This window comes from Amblyraja radiata, chromosome 1 (genome assembly GCF_010909765.2).
Source record: "Amblyraja radiata isolate CabotCenter1 chromosome 1, sAmbRad1.1.pri, whole genome shotgun sequence".
NCBI classification, from domain to species: Eukaryota; Metazoa; Chordata; class Chondrichthyes; order Rajiformes; family Rajidae; genus Amblyraja; species Amblyraja radiata.
This window is the reverse complement of record NC_045956.1, coordinates 149,461,914-149,486,828: the sequence shown is the minus strand read 5'-3', so window position 1 is coordinate 149,486,828 and position 24,915 is coordinate 149,461,914. Positions and strand designations below refer to the sequence as shown.

Below are 24,915 nucleotides of genomic sequence, written 5' to 3'. Positions count from 1 at the left end.
TCTCATTGTCTGTAACTCATTTTCACCTAGGCCATAATAAACAATGGCCTGTTCCCTTATATCATCGTTATGTGGATAAATGTGAGGTTATCCACTTTGGTGGCAAGAACAGGAAAGTAGACTATTATCTGAATGGTGGCCGATTAGGAAAAGGGGAGATGCAACGAGACCTGGGTGTCATGGTACACCAGTCATTGAAAGTAGGCATGCAGGTGCAGCAGGCATTGAAGAAAGCGAATGGCATGTTAGGATTCATAGCAAAAGGATTTGAGTATAGGAGCAGGGAGGTTCTACTGCATAATAGAAGAATTATTATTATGAACTGCAGAACTGCAGTACAACTGCAGGTTCTACTGCAGTTCTACAGGGCCTTGGTGAGACCACACCTGGAGTATTGTGTACAGTTTTTGTCTCCTAATCTGAGGAAAGACATTCTTGCCATAGAGGGAGTACAGAGAAGGTTCACCAGACTGATTCCTGGGATGGGAGAACTTTCATATGAAGAAAGACTGGATCGACTCGGCTTGTACTCGCTAGAATTTAGAAGATTGAGGGGGGATCTGATAGAAACTTACAAAATTCTTAAGGGGTTGGACAGGCTAGATGCAGGAAGATTGTTCCCAATGTTGGTTAAGTCCAGACAAGAGGTCACAGTTTAAGGATGAGGGGGAGGTCTTTTAGGACCGAGATGAGAAAAACATTTTTCACACAGAGAGTGGTGAATCTGTGGAATTCTCTGCCACAGAAGGTAGTTGAGGCCAGTTCATTGGCTATATTTAAGGGGGAGTTAGATGTGGCTAAAGGGATCAGGGGGTATGGAGAGAAGGCAGATACAGGATACTGAGTTAGATGATCAGCCATGATCATATTGAATGGCGGTGCAGGATCGAAGGGCCAAATTGCCTACTCCTGCACCTATTTTCTATGCTTCTATGTTACTTCTTTGCATATATTTCATTCATTTGTTCTATGTCTCTCTATATCACCGTCTATATCTCTTGTTTCACTTTCCCCTGACAGTCAGTCTGAAGAAGAGTCACGACCCAAAACGTCTCCTATTCCTTTTCTCCAGAGATGTTGTCAGACTCACTGAGTTACTCTAGAATTTTGTTGCTATCTTTGGTTTAAACCAGCATCTCAGATTCAGATTCAGATTCAGATTCAATTTTAATTGTCATTGTCAGTGTACAGTACAGAGACAACGAAATGCATTTAGCATCTCCCTGGAAGAGCGACATAGCAAATGATTTGCATCTGCAGTTCATTCCAACATACAATTGTAGAATCTGGGTAGTTATTCCTTTGTGCATTATAGAGAATAAATGTGGGGCTTGTGGATACATTAAAAATAACAATATATTGAGGTGATATTCAATTGAATGTATTTTTGAGAATAAACCAGTCTTTATGAAGGACGATAGGTACTTAAAGCACCTAACATTATCTATGACTCAGCATACGGTGAGTCCACTACTTTGCATTTTGTCATCTCATGTGATAACCATATAACAATTACAGCACGGAAACAGGCCATCTCGACCCTTCTAGTCCGTGCCGAACACGTATTCTCCCCTAGTCCCATATACCTGCGCTCAGACCATAACCCTCCATTCCTTTCCCGTCCATATAACTATCCAATTTATTTTTAAATGATAAAAACGAACCTGCCTCCACCACCTTCACTGGAAGCTCATTCCACACAGCCACCACTCTCTGAGTAAAGAAGTTCCCCCTCATGTTACCCCTAAACTTCTGTCCCTTAATTCTCAAGTCATGTCCCCTTGTTTGAATCTTCCCTACTCTCAGTGGGAAAAGCTTATCCACGTCAACTCTGTCTATCCCTCTCATTATTTTAAAGACCTCTATCAAGTCCCCCCTTAACCTTCTGCGCTCCAAAAAATAAAGCCCTAACTTGTTCAACCTTTCTCTGTAACTTAGTTGCTGAAACCCAGGCAACATTCTAGTAAATCTCCTCTGTACTCTCTCTATTTTGTTGACATCCTTCCTATAATTAGGCGACCAAAATTGTACCCCATACTCCAGAATTGGCCTCACCAATGCCTTGTACAATTTTAACATTACATCCCAACTTCTATACTCAATGCTCTGATTTATAAAGGCCAGCACACCAAAAGCTTTCTTTACCACCTTATCTACATGAGATTCCACTTTCAGGGAACTGTGCACAGTTATTCCCAGATCCCTCTGTTCACCTGCATTATTCAATTCCCTACCATTTACCATGTACGTCCTATTTTGATTTGTCCTGCCAAGATGTAGCACCTCACACTTATCAGCATTAAACTCCATCTGCCATCTTTCAGGTCACTCTTCCAACTGGCATAAATCTCTCTGTAGACTTTGAAAATCTACTTCATTATCCACAACCCCACCTATCTTAGTATCATCTGCATACTTACTAATCCAATTTACCACACAATCATCCAGATCATTGATGTACATGACAAACAACAGTGGACCCAACACAGATCCCTGTGGCACCCCACTAGTCACTGGCCTCCAACCTGACAAACAACCATCCACCATTACTCTCTGGCATCTCCCATTCAGCCACTGTTGAATCCATCTTGCTACTCCACCATTAATACCCAACCATTGAACCTTCTTAACCAACCTTCCATGAGGAACCTTGTCAAAGGCCTTACTGAAGTCCATATATACAACATCCACTGCTTTACCCTCATCAATTTCCCGAGTAACCTCTTCAAAAAATTCAAGAAGATTAGTCAAACATGACCTTCCAGGCACAAATCCATGTTGACTGTTCCTAATCAGACCCTGTTTATCCAGATGCTTATATATATTATCTCTAAGTATCCTTTCCATTAATTTGCCCACCACTGACGTCAAACTACCAGGTCTATAATTGCTAGGTTTACTCTTAGACCCCTTTTTAAACAATGGAACAACATGCGCAGTACGCCAATCCTCCGGCACTATTCCCGTTTCTAATGACATTTGAAATATTTCTGTCATAGCCCCTGCTATTTCTACACTAACTTCCCTCAATGTCCTAGGGAATATCCTGTCCGGACCTGGAGACTTATCCACTTTTATATTTCTCAAAAGTGTCAGTACTTCCTCGTCTTTGAATCTCATAGTTTCCATAGCTACTCTACTTGTTTCCCTTACCTCACATAATTCAATATCCTTCTCCTTGGTGAATACCGAAGAAAAGAAATTGTTCAATATCTCCCCCATCTCTTTTGGCTCTGCAGATAGCTGTACACTCTGACTCTCTAATGGACCAATTGTATCCCTCGTTATCCTTTTGCTATTAATATAGCTGTAGAAACCCTTTGGGTTTACTTTCACCTTACTTGCCAAAGCAACCTCATATCTTCTTTTAGCTTTTCTAATTTCTTTCTTAAGATTCTTTTTACATTCTTTATACTCCTCAAGCACCTCATTTACTCCATGCTGCCTATAATTATTGTAGATCTCCCTCTTTTTCCGAACCAAGTGTCCAATTTCCCTTGAAAACCATGGCTCTTTCCGATTTTTACTATTTCCTTTCTACCGAACAGGGACATAAAGATTCTGTACTCTTAAAATTTCACCTTTAAATGTACTCCATTTCTCTTCCACATCTTTCCCATAAAACAAAATGTCCCAATTTACTCCTTTTAAATCCTTTCGCATCTCCTCAAAGTTAGCCTTTCTCCAATCAAAAATCTCAACCCTAGGTCCAGTTCTGACCCTCTCCATAATTGGTTCAAAGATCATTTTAGTCCAATCGTGTGTCATTGAAATGCATCGAGTCACCACTTAGTGTTGTTATCATGAAAGCCATAAATGTAGTTATTTTGAACTGTCATAATTTGACCTCCAGCAGAGAAATGAAGATTTACATTGATGTAAAGGTGTGTGATTCAATTAGCCAGTGACATTTGAACTGTTTTCTGTTGTTGGCTGAGGAAATTAATATTAGCCTTTACACGGAAGTGAAATATTGACTAATGAATAACATTTTTAGATATACATTAGCTGGAGCAAATCAACAGGTCAGGCAGCATCTCTGAAGAAAAGGAATGACCAATTTTTCGGGTTGAGACCCTTCTTCAGACTGAAAGTCAGAGGAGACGGAAACGAGAGACGTGAAATGATACATAGAACAAATGAATGAAAGATATACAAAAGAACAAATCAAAGCCAGCAACGATGATCTGAAGTGGAATCTTAGACAATAGGTGCAGGAGGCCATTCGGCCCTTCGAGCCAGCATCGCCATTCAATGTGATCATGGCTGATCATCCCCAATCAGTACCCCGTTCCCGCCTTCTCCCCAAATCCCTTGACTCCGCTATCTTTAAGAGGTCTGTCTAGCTCTCTCTTGAAAGCATCCAGAGAGCCAGCCTCCACCGCCCTCTGAGGCAGAGAATTCCACAGACTCACAACTCAAACTCACAACTCATCTCCGTTCTAAATGGCTTACCCCTTATTCTTAAACTGTGGCCCCTGGTTCTGGACTCCCCCAACATCGGGAACATGTTTCCTGCCTGTCCCTTAATAATCTTATATGTTTCAATAAGATCCCGTCTCATCCTTCTAAACTCCAGAGTATACAAGCCCAGCCGCAGGGCCGGCCTTAAGCTGATTGGACCGATTGCTCCCAAGGGGGGGGCCCCGCGCTGGAGTAATCCAAAGCTCCGCTCTAGGATCATTGTAGTAATCTACTCTCGGCTCAGGTAGATCTACTCCGGGTGGAGGGGGAGAGAGGGGTGGAGAGAGAGTAGAGGGGTGGAGGGGGAAGAAAGGGGTAGACGGGGAGGGGGTGTGTGACGGGGAATGGAGAAACAGGTGCAGGTGGAGGCCAATCGGCCCTTCGAGCCAGCACCGCCATTCATTGTGATCATGGTTGATCGTCCCCTATCAATAACCCGTGCCTGCCTTCTCCCCATACCCTTGACTCCACTAGCCCCTAGAGCTCTAGCTAACTCTCTCTTAAATCCATCCAGTAACTTGGCCTCCACTGCCCTCTGTGGCAGGGGATTCCATAAATTCACAACTCTTTGGGTGAAAAAGTTTTTTCTCACCTCAGTCTTAAATGACCTCCCCTTTATTCTAAGACTGTGGCCCGTGGTTCTGGACTCGCCCAACATTGGGAACATTTTTATGAGAACCCCCTCATCCTTCTAAACTCCAGTGAATACAAGCCTAATCTTTTCAATCTTTCCTCATATGACAGTCCCACCATCCCAGGGATCAATCTCGTGAACCTACGCTGCACTGCCTCAATCACAAGGATGTCTTTCCTCAAATTAGGAGACCAAAACTGTACACAATACTCCAGATGTGGTCTCACCAGAGCCCTATACAACTGCAGAAGAACCTCTTTACTCCTATACTGAAATCCTCTTGTTATGAAGCCCAGCATTCCATTAGCATTCTTCACTGCCTGCTATGCCTGTAAGCCAACTTTCAGTGACCGGTGTACAAGGACGCCCAGGTCTCACTGCGCCTCCCCCTTACCTAACCTAACCCCATTGAGATAATAATCTGCCCCCTTGATTTTGCCGCCAAAGTGGATAACCTCACATTTATCTATATTATACTGCATCTGCCACGTATCTGCCCACTCACTGAACCTATCCAGGTCACCCTGCAACCTCCTAACATCCTCTTCACAGTTCCCACTGCCACCCAGCTTTGTGTCATCCGCAAACTTGCTAGTGTTGCTCCTAATTCCCTCTTCCAAATCATTAATATATATGGTAAACAGCTGCGGCCCCAACACCGAGCCTTGCGGCACTCCACTCGCCACTGCCTGCCATTCTGAAAAGGACCCGTTCACTCCTACTCTTTGCTTCCGGTCTGCCAACCAATTTTCTATCCATGTTAACACCCTACCCCCAATACCATGTGCTCTAATTTTAGTCACCAGTCTCCCATGCGGGACCTTATTAAAGGCTTTCTGAAAGTCTAGATACACGACATTCATTGGCACCCCTTCATCCATTTTACTTGTCATATCCTCAAAATATTCCAGAAGATTAGTCAAGCATGATTTCCTTTTCATAAATCCATGTTGACTTGGACTAATCCTTTTACTGCTATCCAAATGCCCCATTATTACCTCTTTAATAATTGACTCCAGCATCTTTCCCACCACCGAAGTCAGGCTAACTGGTCTGTAATTCCCCGTTTTCTCTCTCGCTCCTTTCTTGAAAAGTGGGATAACATTAGCTATCCTCCAATCCACAGGAACTGATCCTGAATCTATTGAACATTGGAAAATGATCACCAATGCGTCCACTATTTCTAGAGCCACCTCCCTGAGGACTCTGGGATGCAGACCATCAGGCCCAGGGGATTTATCATCCTTCAGTCCCATTAGCCTACCCAATACTATTTCTCGCCTAATGAAGATTTCTTTCAGTTCCTCTACCCCCTTAGATCCTCTGTCCTCCAGTACATCTGGGAGATTGTTTGTGTCTTCCTTAGTGAAGACAGATCCGAAGTACCTATTCAACTCTTCTGCCATTTCCTTGTTGCCCATAATAATTTCACCCGTGTCTGCCTTCAAGGGGCCCACATTTGACTTTGCTACTCTTTTTCCCTTAACATATCTAAAGAAGCTTTTACTGTCCTTCTTTATATTCCTGGCCAGCTTCCCTTCGTACTTCATCTTTTCAGCCCGTATTACCCGTTTTGTTTCCTTCTGTTGTCCTATGAAAGTTTCCCAATTCTCTGGCTTCCGGCTACTCTTTGCTGTGTTATACATCTTTTCTTTTAGTTTTATTTTATCCCTAACTTCTCTTGTCAGCCACGGTTGCCTCCTACTCCCCTTAGAATCGTTCTTCCTTTTTGAAATGAAATGATCCTGCGTCTTCCGGATTATGCCCAGAAATTCCTGCCATTGCTGATCACCGTCATTCCTGCTAGGATCCCTTTCCAGTCTATCTTGGCCAGCTCCCCTCTTATGCCTTCATAGTCACCTTTGTTCAACTGCATCATTGACACTTCCGATTTAACCTTCTCCTTCTCAAATTGTAGATTAAAACTAATCATATTATGATCACTACCTCCAAGCGCTTCCTTTACCTCGAGTTCTCTTATCATATCTGGTTCATTGGACAATACTAAATCCAGAATTGCCTTTTTCTGGTCGGCTCTATTACAAGCTGCTTTAAGAATCCATCTCGGAGGCATTCTACAAACTCTCTTTCTTGGGGTCCTGAACTTTAAAAGTAACATTAGCAAATTTGCAGATGACATAAAGCTGGGCGGCAGTGTGAACTGTGAAGAGGATGCGATGAGGATGCAGGGTGACTTGGACAGGTTGGGTGAGTAGGCAGATGCACGGCAGATTCAGTTTAACGTGGATAAGTGTGAGGTGGCAAAAAGGTGGCAGATTATTATCTAAATGGAGTCAAATTGGGAAAAGGGGAAGTACAATGGGATCTGGGGGTCCTTGTTCATCAGTCAATGAAAGTAAGCACATAGGTACAGCAGTGGGGAAAGTGAGGAGTGATCGTGGAGGGGGAGAGGGGAGGTGGGGGATAGAGGGATAGGATGGGGGTAGTGAGGGAAGAGGAGTTATGGAAGGAGGGAGAGGTGAGGGAGGGATTGGGGAGTGGAGGAGGAGAGGGGAAAGAAGAGGGAGGGTGAAGAGGAAGTGGAGAAAGTGCCTGGGATGAGGGAAAATGAGCTCCGTCTGCGCACCTGGGGGCTATGGGTGAGTGGTGGAATATTGCGTTGGGGGAACGGGTTTCGTTGGGGGACCATGCCTCCCTTGTGACAGGGACCCAACTTAGTCTAGTATCTCTTATTTCTCTCTCCCCTTGACTCGCAAGCTGAAGAAGGGTCTCGACTCGAAATATCACCTATTTCCAGAGATGCTGCCTGAGGCGCTGAACTACACCAGCTTTTTGTGTCTATCTTCGATTTATGTTACATCTTATGCAAACCAGCATGTTGGACATCCAGTGGCGCTGTTGCTAGCTGCCTCTGCCTTCAGTCTTTTGTTTTTTTTGTTATGTTTGAAGAGCGTTTTCTGTGTTTTTTTTTATGTCTTTATGTGTGGGAAGAGGGTACGGTAAGGGGGATACCGTCCTTCAGTCGCTTCCTGGAGAGGATTGACTATTATTCGAGTCGCGTCCTCCCCCCCCCCCCCCCCCCCCGCGGCTTACCTACTGGATTGGCGCGGCCTTTCCTGCCGGGACCGACCAGAGCTCCAGCAGCAGCGGCGCAGCGTTGGGTATCTCGCGGGACGGGCGTTGCCTTACCAGGGATCGCCATTTGGAGCACCGGAGTGCTGGGCTTGCTGCACCGACATCGCGGAGCTGTGGTTCGCGGAGCTCCCAACGCGGGCGGCGTTGACCAACATCGCGGAGTGTTGCGACTCCGCCTGGCTCGGCCTGTGGACTTCGGGTGCCGCGGACTCCGGTAGGAGGTGGCTGATCTGGAGGTCCGGGCCGCTGCGGCTGTTCTCCGTCGGGGTTCCATCGTTCCCGGTGAGAGGGCCTGAGCATCAGGCCGCCCGTGGCGGCGACTGCTGGTGCTCGGGTGGCCCAGACCACGGGTGAACATCTGTGAAGATCGGCGGGGAGGCTGGCTGGACTATGGTTCCTTTCCTAACTTTGGTGCAGCTGTGGGGTTATGTCGTGTCGTGGACTTCTGTGTTTGTGCTTTTTTTAAAATATGTTTTATTTATTATTTATTTATTATTTAATTTTAATGTTACTTGACTGTAAGGAAAATCCATTTTGTTGTCTCTTATGAGATAATGACAATAAATTGAATACAATACAATACAGTACAATACAATGTGCCGTTCCTTCCTGAACATTTTTAGATAAATCAGTATATGCCACTTTCAATTTGGCTCCCCATGCAGTTCAGTGTATTGTTCAATGCTGTCTATTAATATATTTGAAACATCCCATTTTGTCAAAATGCAATATATTTTATCAAGTTAGAGGGAAGTATCTATTCTGTTTTATACTGCTGCTCTAATAAATTCTCAATATGCCACAGTATTGCAGTCAGGGAATCGTCAATATGGAACCCACTTTCAACTCACAATTTCCCATCACTAGATAATGAAATGCTTTTATATCTGTGTGCAAAATTCTTCACTATCTTTTTTTAATTTAATTTCTCAAGCAATTATTCCAGATTGATCAAAGTTAAGCCAAATTATGTGCAGTTATTGGTTATGATCAATTAGAAACTTCGACAAATTTTATGTTTTCTGTTAATGCAGAGGGAGAACTTGGATATTTACCACACATGGCTTTTGAAGCACAGGAACAACTATATTAAAAAAATGTAATTTGAACACTCGTTTCCACCATTTCCTATGTTCTTTTAGTTGCATGTTTTATTCTATTTGAAAAAATGTTCAGATATTTGACAACAAGGTCAGTGACCAAGGAGACATTAATTTGTGATAATTGGCATTCTGCAAAATTAACATTCCATCCCTTTAGTAGGTCTTTGGTTTACTTTAGCTTGCCTTGCTGTAGTCCCAGCAATGTGGTGACTAACAATAGGTCCAATATGGGACCTAAAAGGGTTGTGAGAAGTGCCAGTGTGGGTCAGATCGACCAATCTCATAAGCTTTACTAGGACTGAATGAGCTTTTAGTGAGTTGCATTGCATTGTCTTGGTCTACTGGGCTTGCATCCATTGTATCAGGGTGAACATATTCCGCTGGCTGACACCTCAGCGGCCACTTGTGCTTGGGCCTTGGTGGCGCACTGGATCGCCCGGATCGGGGTGCTACTGGACATAACATCCGACCGGGGGCCTCAGTTCATGCCAGAACTGTGGTCGGCCGTGGCACGCCTCCTGGGGGTTCGCATGCACCACACTACGGCGCATCATCCGCAGTCGAAAGGCCTGGTGGAGCGGTTTCATCGCCAACTCAAGGATGCCCTGAAGGCACAGCTCAATGATCCGGACTGGGTAGATGCTCTGCCGTGGGTTTTGCTGGGGATCCGCACCACACCGCACCCAAAGATGACTTGGCCTCCACCTCTGCCGAGTTGGTGTATGGGTCCCCGTTGACGGTGCCCGGGGAGTTCATCCCGTCGGCACGGGGCCAGGTGGAGCAGCCTTCGGATGCTCTGCAACGTCTTCGGCAGACGGTGGGCAAGTTGGCGCTGGTGCCCACGTCTCATCATGGGTCCTTCCATCTGCACGTTCCCACTGCGCTGGAGGACTGCCGGTTCGTCTTCCTGTGTAGGGATGCTCATCGGGCACACCTCCAGCGGCCGTACGAGGGTCCCTTCCGGTTCCTGGAACATGGCTCGTCCACTTTCGTCCCGGACATGGCGGGTCGGCATGAGACTGTTTCTGTTACGCGGCTGAAGCCGGCGCATATTGACATTGATCGGCCAGTGCTGGTAGCGCAGCCCCATAAGCGAGGGTGCCCTCTGTCTAGGGTACCTCCTCCAGTGGCTACTCCGTCCGCTGCACCTGTTGGTCAGTTGCCTGTTACTGTGCCGGGCATGGTGCGCACCCGGGCTGGTCGCCGCGTACGTCCTCCTGTCCTTTTCGTGCCTCCGGTTCTTGGGGGAGGGGTGGGGTCCTGTGGTGATCCCTGGATATTAGGCCACTCCTTGGGTTATTCCCCTCGGCACCTGAGGGTCAGGGACGGTGGTCTGCCCACGTGTTTCCGGTTACTGCTCGGGAATGATCTGTGTGTTTTGTCATGCTTCATTAAAGGACTTCTGAACCTGCCTGGCCTCTAGCCTTTTCTTGACCTTGTCCAGGCCACTACAAGGGCATGATCAAGTCTATGATCAAATTTCTGAATCAAGGCCTGAATAGAGTGGTTCTTTCCAGTAGTGGGAGAGTCTAGGATTAAAGGGCACAGCTTCAGAATAAAAGGATGTACCTTTAAAATGGAGATGAGGTAGAACTACTTCAGCCAGTGGGTGATGAATCTATGGAATTCATTGCCACAGACGGCTGTCGAGGCCACGTCATTGGGTATTTTTGAAGCAGAGATTATTAGGTGATGCCCATGTGGTGTGGTGCATTCCCTCTTACTGTGTGGGTTTCCGGGTGCTCTGGTTTCATCCCACAACCCATAGACATGCGCTGGTAGTTGGCATTGTAAACTGTCAGCAATGAGTAGGTGAATGATTGATTCTGTGGATATTGAGAATATGGGGAGAATAAAGAAGGTGTTAGCATAAATGTGGAAACAAGAAACAATAGATGCCGGTTATCAAAAAAACTCTCCTTGCCGGTATCAACCTATTACTTGCCAGGTTTTGGCCTGCCTCTCCTCTCTTTCAGCTTTCTCCCCCCCCCCCCCCTTACAATCAGTCTGAAGAAGGATCCCGACCCAAAATATCACCTATACATGTTTTCCGGAGATGCTGCCCAACCCCGACCCAAAATATCACCTATACATGTTTTCCGGAGATGCTGCCCAACCCGCTGAGTTACTCCAGCATTTTGTGTCTCTTTTTGTGTTAGTACAAATGGCAGGCATGCACTCAGACACACACTTGGGATTCTTATGGAGTTTATTAAACTAAGTAAACAAAATGAGTATCCCATGCAAGGTCTGAGAAATACCTTGCAGATCCAAATTCAAAATCAGCATCCAGATGAAACCTGCAGACTTGAGATGGATTGCTGAACCCTCCATGTATGGTGCAAACTTGAAGATATGCAATTGCATGGTAGTTGAAATCTATGACTTTTACTATTCATATACTGTGCAGTGAGAAGAAACTGCATGTCAAAGAAGGGTTCATTGTTTCCTAGGCAATGGCGATGGCACTCAGGAAGGTAATTGATTTTCACAAAAAGTCAGTGTTCATAATTTGGGGCTGGGCTCAATGTTGAAAAGGAAAGAAAAAACTGAAGGTTAATTGTCACCATAATAATAACATGCAGCATAGGGCTGATGAGTGCAAATACAGATTCTGTTTGCCATCATTGAGGTGTTTGGGTACACCCCTCAATAGTGATTGAAAACAAGCGAGCAATCGAGTCAGTTGAAGCCTGCTGGGAAGAAAAGTAAAATGCAATGTACACATGAGCTGGATAGAGGTGACCTGGGCAGATCATATTCGAAATGTCAGACATACACTGAACCTTTCCTAAATCAATATGCACTGAAGGAAGTAGTGTGTTAGTGGAAATTAACATTGGTGCTGCAGTATCAGTGCTATTTGGACAGGAATTTATGTATTAGCCAGATGTTACAGTGAAATTTGAGTAATCTTGTTCCAGGGTAAGGATCAAAATTGAAAAGTAGGAACTGGCTATAAATTCAGATGAAGGAAGAGATGAAGAGCATGAAGGAACTGTCTGTATCAGCTTTACCTGATGTATGACCCAAGGTATTTTGTGGTGAACTTGGAAGCATTTAAATTATGAAAGCCAAGGTTAGCCAAGCCAAAGGAGAATGATACACATTGGTTCTTCAAAACATGTTCTTTTCGACAGAGTATGCAGTGAAACAACTGTGGAAAGCTGGATATCATTGAATTAGTTGAGCTTTCTGACTGGACTCCTCCATTTGTTCTTGTAGTGCCACCTCCCTTCACTACCAGAATCTGTGGAGAATGAAAATTGTACTTAACAGAAAAACAAAGGTTGGAAAGTGTTCCCTGCTTCTGGTGATTTGGTATCTCAGCTGGTGGGAGAACAGATAATTGCAACCCTTGACCTGTCACATGATGGTCAGCCGATTGAGTTAAGCAAAGTGTCAAAGGAGTGCTTGCTTTGGACAGTTCCAGGCCAACCGGCTGACGGTTGGAGTGGCATCAGTTCCAAGTATTTTCCAAAAGCCATTGGATAAAATAATCTAACGTGGCTCAGTGCACATGCTTAGATGATATGTTGCTGTCTGGTTATAAAGTAGAATCTGATCAGAATCAGAATCAGAATGCCGTTTATTGTCATTTAAACATAGGTTCAATCCTGCAGTCAACAACAAAAAAACCAAGACACACAAATAACACAATTCCACACAAACATCCATCACAGTGAATCTCCAAACACCTCCTCACTGTGATGGAAAGCAATTTTTGAGCTAATTTTGAGAGAAATAGGGTTGGTTGAGGAACGATGAGTGTCTTTGCTGCTTCATCTATATTACTAAAAGTCTGATCTTGACCACTTCCTCTTTTTCTGTTTGATGATTTTAGAAAAAACGCCGCCACTTACGGCGGTTTTTTTTGCCATCATACTCAGAGTCCCCCTCTGCTGCGCAGGGAAGATGATTTTTCCCATCGATGACAAATAAAAGAGTTATTAATGTTTTAAAAATGTTGAGATTCTCTCTCCTGAATTCCAGCCCCTTCCGGAGGGACTATAAATCCCGGAAGTGTTGAGTGCCTCAGTCAGTCTCTGCAAGATGAGGGAGCAAGAGGGTCATGTCTCTCAGTCTGAGCTGTGAATAACACTGAACACATGTCTACTAAACTGTGAGTGGTTTTTCTGACCTGTCAGTGCCCTTAATGTGGTTTGAAAATATAGTTTGGAAATGCTAAAGCTGTGTTGCTTTTGGTTTGGAAATGCTAAAGCTGTGTTGCCTTTGGTTTGGAAATGCTGAAGCCGTGTTGCCTGTGTCATGGGGGACCGGAAGAAGAAGCTTCCACCGCCGGCCCGCGGCCTACTTATACCGCGGGCCCAGCGTGGACTTACCATCTGGAGCGGGATCCCTCGCCAGGGATCCCTGGAGGGAAGCTTCGACTGCCGGCCCTGCGGTCTGCGGTGCTTCTGGCTGCGGCGGGGCGGGGACTTTAAATCTTCGACTGCCGGCCTGCGGCCTACACCATCTTGAAGCCGCGGTCTTCGGTGGGGAAGAGCCGATTCTGGACTTACCTGGACTTTTACCTGTCTGTACATCTGGACGCCCGCAGCGGCGGCCGCGGAGGGTTGAGGTCCCGACCACGGGGGAAAATGGAGGGGGACTGGCCAAATTTTTGTGCCTTCCACCACAGTGATGAATGCTGTGGTGGATGCTTGTGTTAAATTTTTAGTGTGTTTTTGTGTGTTCCTTATCATTATGTGCAATGTGAAGAATAAAACTGATTGATTGATTGATTGATTTTAAAGGTGGATATTCCTTAAAATGACAACAAATATTAAAGGAAGATATGTATGGCATATTTGGACTAGATAAATTGAATTGACACCCAACTTCTGAACAGACTTAAGAGACTAAATGATCCATTTGCTGTAATATTCTGTTTCAGATGAGCAGTATGGCATCTTCTGTAATGGGGTTAAGAAGCTGGTCCTGTGCCACATTAAAACAACTTCTAATAATGTAGTGACTGTCAAAACAGCCAACACCCACTGCTTTTGTAAACCAGCAAAATAGTCACCCAAACAAAAATATGATAATGCATGTTTCCAGCGAGATAGATAATAATTGTATTGTGTATTTTTTTGAGTGGGAGTTGTGAGAATTCTTGGAAGTACTAAAATAAATCCACAAATGTCAGAAGTGACATTTTTGATTCATCAGGTGTGTTTATCATGTTAATATTAATTCGGACATGTTATGGAAATATATGGAAAGAAAAAATGTTATCCAATTGAGAATATTGCAATGGAAAGTGTAGTACACCTGAGATTTGCAATTTTTCTGTTAAATTCATGCATTTCTTTCTGAAAATTATGCCTATTAGAACTTTTATGGTGTAATGTTGTGACATTGGTTTCTTTCAGGTGTAGATGAAAGAAGAAAACACTTTGAATTTTAGAGCTCAATTTATATCACCAGCTGCTAATCTGTGACTAACAAGTTCCAAAATCATCAGCATGATAACAGTTATATTATTGCCTTTAATAACATTGTTTAAGAGAGAAATCTCAGCTGGGAATATTTAATTGATTCATCATTTAAGTATCTTAGGATAGTGACTTGTTATAAAAAGACATGCTCTTAAATTTGAATACTTGATTTTTAAACAGGAAACTAATTTTAGTAATGCAAAACCTGAATAAATATTCCCCATAATTATTCGGTCACGATTTACTTTTATTAATTTTGGAATTTAACATGATTGAGAGTTTGATTAGCTGTGGCTGAGTTGTTAGAATGTATTTTAGGTCTAATTATGGATGCTTGGGAGTAAAGTCCTAAACAAGCAGTGCAGCAACCCCACAATAATGCACCGTCTTTTTTTGTTTGAGATATTGAACTAAAGTTTCATTTCCCTTATCAATGGACATAAAATATCCCATATCACTAATAATCACCTAAGACACCACAGTGAACATCAAGCACCGATTTCTTGGATCATAGAAACATAGAAAATAGGTGCAGGAGGATGCCATTCGGCCCTTCGAACCAGCACCGCCATACATTGTGATCATGGCTGATCGTCTCCTATCAATAACCCATGCCTGCCTTCTCCCCATATCCCTTGACTCCACTAGCCCCTAGAGCTCTATCTAACTAATCCTACCATAATCTATTTTATTTCCTCCACTTTCCTATGAATTCCCTCTAGTTTCCCATCTACACACTACAGACAGTTTGTAGTGGCCAATTAACCTTCCAACCTGCAGATTTTTTGGGATGTGAGGGGAAACTGGAGTACTTAGATAACCCCACATGGTCACAGTAGAAATGTGCAAATTCCACACAGACAGCACCACAGATCAGGATTGAACCTGGGTTGCTGGAGCTGTGAAGCAATGGCTCTAATATGTCACAACCAGCAAAGAAAATAGATCAGAGACTCACAATGTAGGAGGGGCAGGAACCCAAACATGTTCACACAAGGAAAACTTAGAAAGAATGGCACTGATCTAGGAGACAGCAACTCCTTCAAATAATTTCTTAAGAAAATAAAAATTAAGCAGAAGGTGCTTTTGTATGCACAGCATCTTTGACACCATCTGAGGAGAGAAAAACAGTCAGTATTTCAGCTCAATTATTTTTTTTTAATCAAAGGAATATAGAACAGTACAGCACAGGAACAAGCCCTTTGGCTCACATTGTTGGTGCCGAATTTGTGGCCAAGATAATCTATCCAAAAACCTCTCAAACACCACTATCGCATCTGTCTCCATCACCTCTGGCAGTCTTTTTATAATTTTGCCCCTCCCATATTTAACCTGTGCGCTCTAGTCTTTGACATTACATCCGAGGAAAATTGTTTTGACAGTCTATCCTATCTATGGCTCTTGTAACTTCATTTACCAGTTTCCCCTCAACCTGTGGAATTCCAGAGAAAACAGTTTTTGGTCTCTCCAACCTTTCCTTGTAGCTAGTACCTTCTAATCCAGGTAACATTCTGAATCCAGGTAGCTCTTCTGTGCCCCCTCCAAAGCTTCTATATTCTTCTTGTCATGTTTATGCCGAGAAGAAATGTTTTATGTGACGGAACAATGGATTGATTGTCTGTCAAAAGCGACTGGGGTACACTTTTTGATAAGGACACTATTAACGACTTTCCTCTGTATCCGAGAGGGAACTATTGTTAGAAAGAAAGTTGGGTGGTCAGCTATCTAATGTGAGTAATTTGAAAGAGCTTATGTTGAAATTAATGGTCCAGGATAAGGTTTCACACTTATACTCAAGAGTGAATTTAAGCAAAATTAAACCACCTGTCATCTTGTTTGAATCTGAACTAAGAGTCCGGCCAGCAATCGTGGTGGTATTGAGAGAAGTAAAAACAGCTGAGAGTGATTTGTGTGGCTGAGAGTTAAACCAGAAAGAAAATGGGTAACATATAATCAATAACTGTCCAAAAATATTTTCAAAGGAAATAATTGAACTGTTTTATGTATGCTTGAGAATAAACCCGTCTAAGCCTTCACCCAAAGCAACATTTGTCATCTTTTCCTCCACAACTGATGTTCGTGCAGACAGATGATGATGTTAAAAATGACTAAATTTGGTCATTAGAATGTTAAAAAACATCAAGTGCCAGAAAAAAATTCAAAAGTACTGTAAATGTAAAAATATGCAAACATCTCATTTTAATCTTTCTTTTCTTGCAGTTTTCACTTGGCTGCCACCAAGGGGCAGGTGGACTGTTTGGGAGCAATGCTCACTCATGGCGTTGATCTTACTGTACTGGATGGCTCAGGTAATCAATTTACTGCTGACATTGGAGGTGTTATGGAAAATTAGTTGGAACGTGTTGAAATACATGAATTTTTTTTTTGCCGATATTAAGAAACATAGAAACATAGAAATTAGGTGCAGGAGTAGGCCATTCAGCCCGAGCCTGCACCGCCATTCAATATGATCATGGCTGATCATCCAACTCAGTATCCCGTACCTGCCTTCTCTCCATACCCTCTGATCCCCTTAGCCACAAGGGCCACATCTAACTCCCTCTTAAATATAGCCAATGAACTGGCCTCGACTACCCTCTGTGGCAGAGAGTTCTAGAGATTCACCACTCTCTGTGTGAAAAAAGTTCTTCTCATCTCGGTTTTAAAGGATTTCCCCCTTATCCTTAAGCTGTGACCCCTTGTCCTGGACTTCCCCAACATCGGGAGCAATCTTCCTGCATCTAGCCTGTCCAACCCCTTAAGAATTTTATAAGTTTCTATAAGATCCCCTCTCAATCTCCTAAATTCTAGAGAGTATAAACCAAGTCTATCCAGTCTTTCTTCATAAGACAGTCCTGACATCCCAGGAATCAATCTGGTGAACCTTCTCTGCACTCCCTCTATGGCAATAATGTCCTTCCTCAGATTTGGAGACCAAAACTGTACGCAATACTCCAGGTGTGGTCTCACCAAGACCCTGTACAACTGCAGTAGAACCTCCCTGCTCCTATACTCAAATCCTTTTGCTATGAAAGCTAACATACCATTCGCTTTCTTCACTGCCTGCTGCACCTGCATGCCTACTTTCAATGACTGGTGTACCATGACACCCAGGTCTTGCTGCATCTCCCCTTTTCCTAGTCGGCCACCATTTAGATAATAGTCTGCTTTCCTGTTTTTGCCACCAAAATGGATAACCTCACATTTATCCACATTATACTGCATCTGCCAAACATTTGCCCACTCACCCAGCCTATCCAAGTCACCTTGCAGTCTCCTAGCATCCTCCTCACAGCTAACACTGCCCCCCAGCTTAGTGTCATCCGCAAACTTGGAGATATTGCCTTCAATTTCCTCATCCAGATCATTAATATATATTGTAAATAGCTGGGGTCCCAGCACTGAGCCTTGCGGTACTCCACTAGTCACTGCCTGCCATTGTGAAAAGGACCCGTTTACTCCTACTCTTTGCTTCCTGTTTGCCAGCCAGTTCTCTATCCACATCAATACTGAACCCCCAATGCTGTGTGCTTTAAGTTTGTATACTAATCTCTTATGTGGGACCTTGTCGAAAGCCTTCTGGAAGTCCAGATACACCACATCCACTGGTTCTCCCCGATCCACGCTACTAGTTACATCCTCGAAAAATTCTATAAGATTCGTCAGACATGATTTACCTTTTGTAAATCCATGCTGACTTTGTCCAATGATTTCACCACTTTCCAAATGTGCTGCGATCCCATCTTTAATAACTGACTCTAGAAGCTAAGATTATTTTTCTTTAAAATACCATAGGGTCATACGCCAGGGAAATTTCACTCCATGTCACCTGTAATCCCTTAACCGGGTTGTTTGGGGAAATATTAAGAAACCATAATAATGCTAATCCTATTATTTTTCTTTAAAATGTCATAGAGACATACACCAAGTAATTTTCTCTCCTTGTCACGTGTAATAGAAACATAGAAAAATAGATGCAGGAGTAGGCCATTCAGCCATATAACCATATAACCATATAACAATTACAGCACGGAAACAGGCCATCTCGACCCTTCTAGTCCGTGCCGAACACATAATCTCCCCTAGTCCCATATACCTGCGCTCAGACCATAACCCTCCATTATATAATAATGCTGGCCCTTCGAGCCAGCACCGCCATTCAATATGATAATGGCTGATCATCTAAAATTAGTACCCGTTCCTGCCTTTTTCCTAATATCCCTTGATTCCTTTAGTCCTAAGAGCTAAATCTAACTCTTGCTTGAAAACATCCAGTGAATTGGACTCCACTGCCTTCTGTGGCAGAGAATTCCACAGATTCACAACTCTCTGGGTGAAAACGTTTTTCCTCATCTCAATCCGAAATGGCCTGCCCCTTATTCTTAAACTGTGACCCCTGGTTCTGCACTCTCCCAACATCGGGAACATTTTTCCTGCATCTAGCCTGTCCAATCCTTTAAGAATTGTATATGTTTCTATAAGATCTCCTCTCATCCTTCTAAATTCCAGTGTATATAAGCCCAGTCGTTCCATTCTTTCATCATATGACAATCCTGCCATCTCATTAGGAGATCAAAATTGCACACAATACTCCAGGTGCGGTCTTACTAGGGCCCTGTACAACTGCAGTAGGACCTCCTTGCTCTTAAACTCAAATCCTCTCGCAATGAAGGCCAACATACCATTAGTTTTCTTCACTGCCTGCAGTACCTACATGCTTACTTTTAGTGACTGATGTACAAGCACATCCAGGTCTTGTTGCACCTCCCCTTTTATTAATCTGACACCATTCAGATAATCTGCCTTCCTGTTCTTGCCACCAAAGTGGATAACCTCACACTCCAGTTTTTATTAGGAAACCTCATCTGTTATAATGGATTCTAAAATCTATATAATCACTGAAGTCAGGCTTACCGCTTATACTTTCCCCTCATTAGCTTTGCTCCCTTCTGGAACAGTGGATTAACATTTGCAATTTTCCAATTCTCTGGAACAACTGATTCTTGTGATTCTTGAAGATCACCATTAATGCCTCCACATTTTCACTGTGGGGGAAAAAGCTTCTGACTGTCCACCCTGTCTATGCCTCTCAATTTATGCAGTTCTGTCAGGTCTTCTCTCAACCTCTAACGCTCCAGAAAAAACAATCCAAATTTGTCCAATTTCTGTTTATAGCTAACACCAGGCAGCATTCTGGTAAATCTCTTCTGTATCCTCTCCAAAGCCCCCACATCCTTCCTGTAATGGGCCAAAAAGAACTACACACAATACTCCAAATCCGGCCAAACCAAGTCCTATAAAGCTGCAATGTGACTTCCTGAGTCTTATACGCAAGATCCTCCTATACATAGCAATGTTACAAAATTTTGAGATTTTAAAAATCAAGTCTGTAATTTATCCCATCAGATAAAGCATAAAAATAAGTTTAATTTGACATCTAATTCACTTTCATATCTCAAGTATTTAAAAAGTTATGGCCATTTTCATACTCGGAAATGAGCATCTTGTTCCCTATTGATTTTCTATGGACATAACAAAAAAGTTGTGATCGTGAACAGTCAAAAGCCCATAACTTTCTTAAAAATTAAGAGAACTGAATGAAATTATCAGTTATCATAGATTGAAGCATTCTGAAACAAATATAAAATAATCTTACTTGGATGACCTGAAATTAAAGCATATAATTAGTTAGTTACCTAATTGTAGCTAATTTCAGACTTCAATTACTAGATCTAAACATCTATCCATTTCTTAATAAATGATTAACATTTTTAAATAGCCTAAATGTCCAAATAATATTCACAAATAATTCACAATAAAACATGATTTTTAAATCTCATTTACATTAATTTATAGGCCAAATGGAAGGAATTCAGTGTTCAATTGCTGTAAATAAATGCCCATTTAAATCAGCTTTCCAGTGGGTCCCTGTTGAACGCGCTGGTTTAGAACGTTCACATTGCGGTAGATTTGTGCCTCAAATGCCGAGAAAAATACTGCGCGATATAATGGGCCCAAATTGAGCTATTCGCAATATTAAATTTTGTATAAAAGGATCTTTAGAAGCCCTTTTGAATGTAAAAATATACAGCCTACCTTCTGCTATTTTCTTTATGAGACCCTGCGGTTGCTGACGGTCGCGGGTTTAAAGATTGATTTTTAAACTACTATAACTATTATTCAAGGCCTTTAAACCTAATAATAGCTTTTGCGACGGGGTCTATCAGCGATTTTTCGTTAATAATTAACTAGGCTGAACATTTTCGATTGGAACAGCTTAGAGAAAATCGCGTTTTAAACCCGCCCCCTCTAAACGGCGCCAAAATCGCGCACAACCTCAGCGGCAGATATTCAGCGACGCTTCAGGTAGGCTTTGCAACATACCTACTATACATCAATGCTTTTAAGGATCTTACCATTAACTGTATATCTTCCCTTTATATTCTACCTCCCAAAGTGCATTTCTAAACATTTAAACACCACCTGCTTCCAAGTGTGCTAATGATACAAAGATAGATGGAAAGGCAGGCAGGCAGGCAAAGAAGGAATTGGACAAGTTGGGAGAGTAAGCAAAGAAGTGGCAAATGTAATATTGCATAGCACAGTGGTAAAAAGAATAAAGGTGCAGACTATTTCAAAACGAGGAGAGAATTCAGAAATCGTAGGTGTAACCAGACATGGGATTCCCTAAAGGTTAATTTGCTGGTTGAGTCGGCAGTAAGAAAATGCTAACATTCATAGAGTGGACTAGTATATAAAGACAAGGATGTAACGCTTAGGATTTACTAGACTAAGTGGGACCCGTTGGGTCCCAGCATCACACGGGAGGGCTGGTCACCAACGCAATATTCCACCTCTCCACCAATTCCAATATTGCTCGCTGGATTCCAGAGGGCTAGTATAGACATTGTGGGCCGAATGGATTCTTGGGCTGGCAGCCAACTGTTGCAATGATTTTAAAAGCCAAGCCAAGGCAATCAATTTGGCAGCAGCCACCTGACAACCAAAATTCATTTTGTGAACACAAACTTTTTAAAAAAGGCGAGGCAAACAATTGGGCAGCAGCCACCTGACAACCAAAATTCACTTTGTGAACACAACGTTTTTTAAAAAGGCGAGGCAAACAATTGGGCAGCAGCCACCTGACAACCAAAATTCATTTTGTGAACACAAACTTTAAATAAAAAGGCAAACAATTTGGCATCAGCCACATCGAGGGGACTCACCGTGGAGTAGATGTGCGTTCAATGTTATTCAGAGCTCAGAGAGACGTGACCCTCTGGCTTCCTCCATCTTGCAGAGACTGAGTGAGGCACACCACTTCCGGGTTTTATAGTCCCTCCAGCGGGGGCAGCAGAGAGAGAGAATGGGGAATTTAAAAAAAACCATTAATATCTCTCTGGTTTTTCATAAATAGGAAAAATCCTCCGGTCCCGGAAGGCGGAGGGGGGTCTCCGAGCGAGGTGGCCAAAAATGACGGCCGTAGGTGGCGGCGTTCTCTCGGAAATCGCAGCTCAGTGGGCCAAAAGCGGTCAAGATCAGACTTTTAGTAATATAGATAAGGAGATGGTGATGCCACATTTGGAGTATTGTGAACAGTTTGAGCTCCATATCTGAGGAAAGATGCGCTGGCTTTGGAGAGTGTCCAGAGGAGGTCTACAAGAATGACCCCAGAGATGATTGGTTTAATGTATGAGGAGTGTTTGAAAGATTTGGACCTGTATTTACTGGAATTTAAAAGGATGAGAGGGAATGTTATTGAAACATAACGGATAATGAAAGGCCTAGATAGAGTGGACATGGAAATAATGTTTCCAGTAATGGGAGTGTCTAGAACCACAGGGCACAGCCTCAGACTAAAAGGATGTAACTTCATAATGGGGATATGAATACATTTCTTTAGTCTGAGGGTGGTGAATCGGTGGAATTCATTGCCACAGACTCATGTGGAGGCCATTGGGTATTTTTAAAATGGAAATTAATAGGTTCTTGATTAAACGTCACAGGAAGAAGGCAGGGGAATGGGGTTGAGAGGGGAAAAATAGATTAACAATGCTTGAAAGACAGAGTAGATTTGATGGGCCGAATGGTCCAATTTTGCTCTTATGTCTTATGGAACTCAATTGGTCACAGACCACTAGCCAGAATACAACCCTCTGTATTCTAGGATTAAGCTAGTTCCGAATCAGAATAACTAAATCACCATGGATCCCATGCACCTTAATCTTCAGCCTACCATGAGAGGCTTCATCAAATGCCCTACATTTAGTTTGGGAAGATGCATCAGTGATAGGAGTTTGGGACCCAGCTGCTGACAATCTATATCAATTCATCAGATATAAACAATGAGACAATGAAACAACAAGAAAAAGGCAAAGTTTTTGTACTTCAGTCGAAAAATAAAAAGGCACTTGTTTTTTTAAATATTGTGAGATGTTGAAAAGTAAGCATGTTCTGGAACCAAGTTTTGAATTAATTAAAGTTAAAATGCAGGTACAAATGTAATTAGGAAGGCAAGTCGTACACTTGTCTTTAATGCAAGAGGTTTTGAGTACAGGCATATGTTCTATAGTGCTGTGATAAGTTTGCATCTGGAGTATTGTTCACTGGTCTGATCAGCTCACCCAATGAAGGATATTTGCAATGGGAGGTGTGCAGTGAAGATTGACCAGATTGATCCCTTGAATGATTGATTAGTCATTTGAGGCGAGCTTAAGATGACATATATCCTCGAGTTTGGAAGAATGCAATTTTATACACTGAAATGTACAAAATTCCTCTGGGAATTAATGAGATAGATGCAGCATTTGTGTGTCTACTAGCTGTAGCATCAGTAACCAATGCTCATAATTTCAACATAGGATCAATCATTAAACCGGAAGATGAAAAAAAACATTCTTTGCCCAGAGTGTTATTAATCTCTGGAATTCATTCCCCTAGAGGCTCAGAAGACATTTGCACATCAAAAGAGTCAATGGATATGGGGTTACTATGGAAATGTGGCCCTGATGTTAAAAAAAGTCAGTCATAATCTTATGAAGAAACAGAAGAGGCACAGAGAGCCAAATGACCTAGTTCTGCTTCTATTTCTTATTATTGATTATGATTACTATTTAAAATATAAGGCTTAAAATTTGATTTAACCTCCATCAAACATATTAGAAGGGTTAGAATTATTGACCTATGCAGCATTAAAGCGGCTATTCTCCCTAATTTGCTACTTGAATAAGTGATCCACTTCCTTCCTCATCCCCTAAAGATGTTCATTGGTTTTCCAACCACAAATGTATAAATCAATTCATTTTTAATTCCCAACTTCTGTACACCACTCTTTCACATGTGGCCCATTCTTAGTCTCGTGTGTGACCAGAAATATGAAAAATTGTGGAATACACCTCTTCTAATTCTGAAAGCATTAGCAGGTATATTGTTTTGTACTGTATATATGATTCTTTTTTTTCAAAGTTTATCAAGTATAAAATATTTATGTTATGCTGACAATGTTTGTTTAGGGTTAGAGGTCAAATATGACTGGTCATGTGTGTGACTTCACATGGTAGCATTTTTTTCATAACTCAGTTTTATCTTACAAACACTTGTGATTTTTAATAAGCTAGAATGTTCATCTTTAGCAGATATACATTATAGTTCTATAGGTAGGAAAATAGCAATGAATAAGATTAATCTCTTACAATAATTTTTTAATGTATTACTTTATGTGATGCCATTTGGTAACGTGTGTGACATTTGGTTCACTTTCCAAAGAATGGGCCATGAGATATTTGAGATCAGAACAACTTGACCAGCAACTTTTTGAATAATCCTCTCTTCTGATGACCAACCTTCATATCTATGGAAACAATTTATTTCTTATCAAACGGCTTCATAACAATCCAACTCAATTTACAAGTTTGCAGACGATATCAAATAATGACGAGACGGAGTACAGAAAGGAGATTGGGATCCTTGTAACCCGGTGCCAAGACACCAAGCTTTCCTTTAATCTCAGCAAGACAAAGGAGATTGTGATTGGCTTCAGGAAGCGAAGCAGTAAACACACCCACTCACCCAACCTATCCATGACCCTGCATCCTCATAACATCCTCTTCACTGTTCACACTGCCACCCAGCTTTGTGTCATTGCAAATTTGCTAATGTTACTTTTAATTCCTTCGTC

The 24,915-nt window shown here is 42.5% G+C and overlaps 1 protein-coding gene across 1 annotated transcript in view; it reads left to right on the top strand.

Annotated features, from left to right (window-relative positions):
• Positions 1 to 24,915, top strand: part of rai14 (retinoic acid induced 14) — a 173,556-nt gene that overhangs the window by 85,535 nt on the left and 63,106 nt on the right. Inside the window, exon 5 of the mRNA XM_033038357.1 lies at positions 16,959 to 17,047. Coding sequence (XP_032894248.1) covers positions 16,959 to 17,047 — 89 coding nt within the window. The remainder of the gene's footprint in view (positions 1 to 16,958; positions 17,048 to 24,915) is intronic.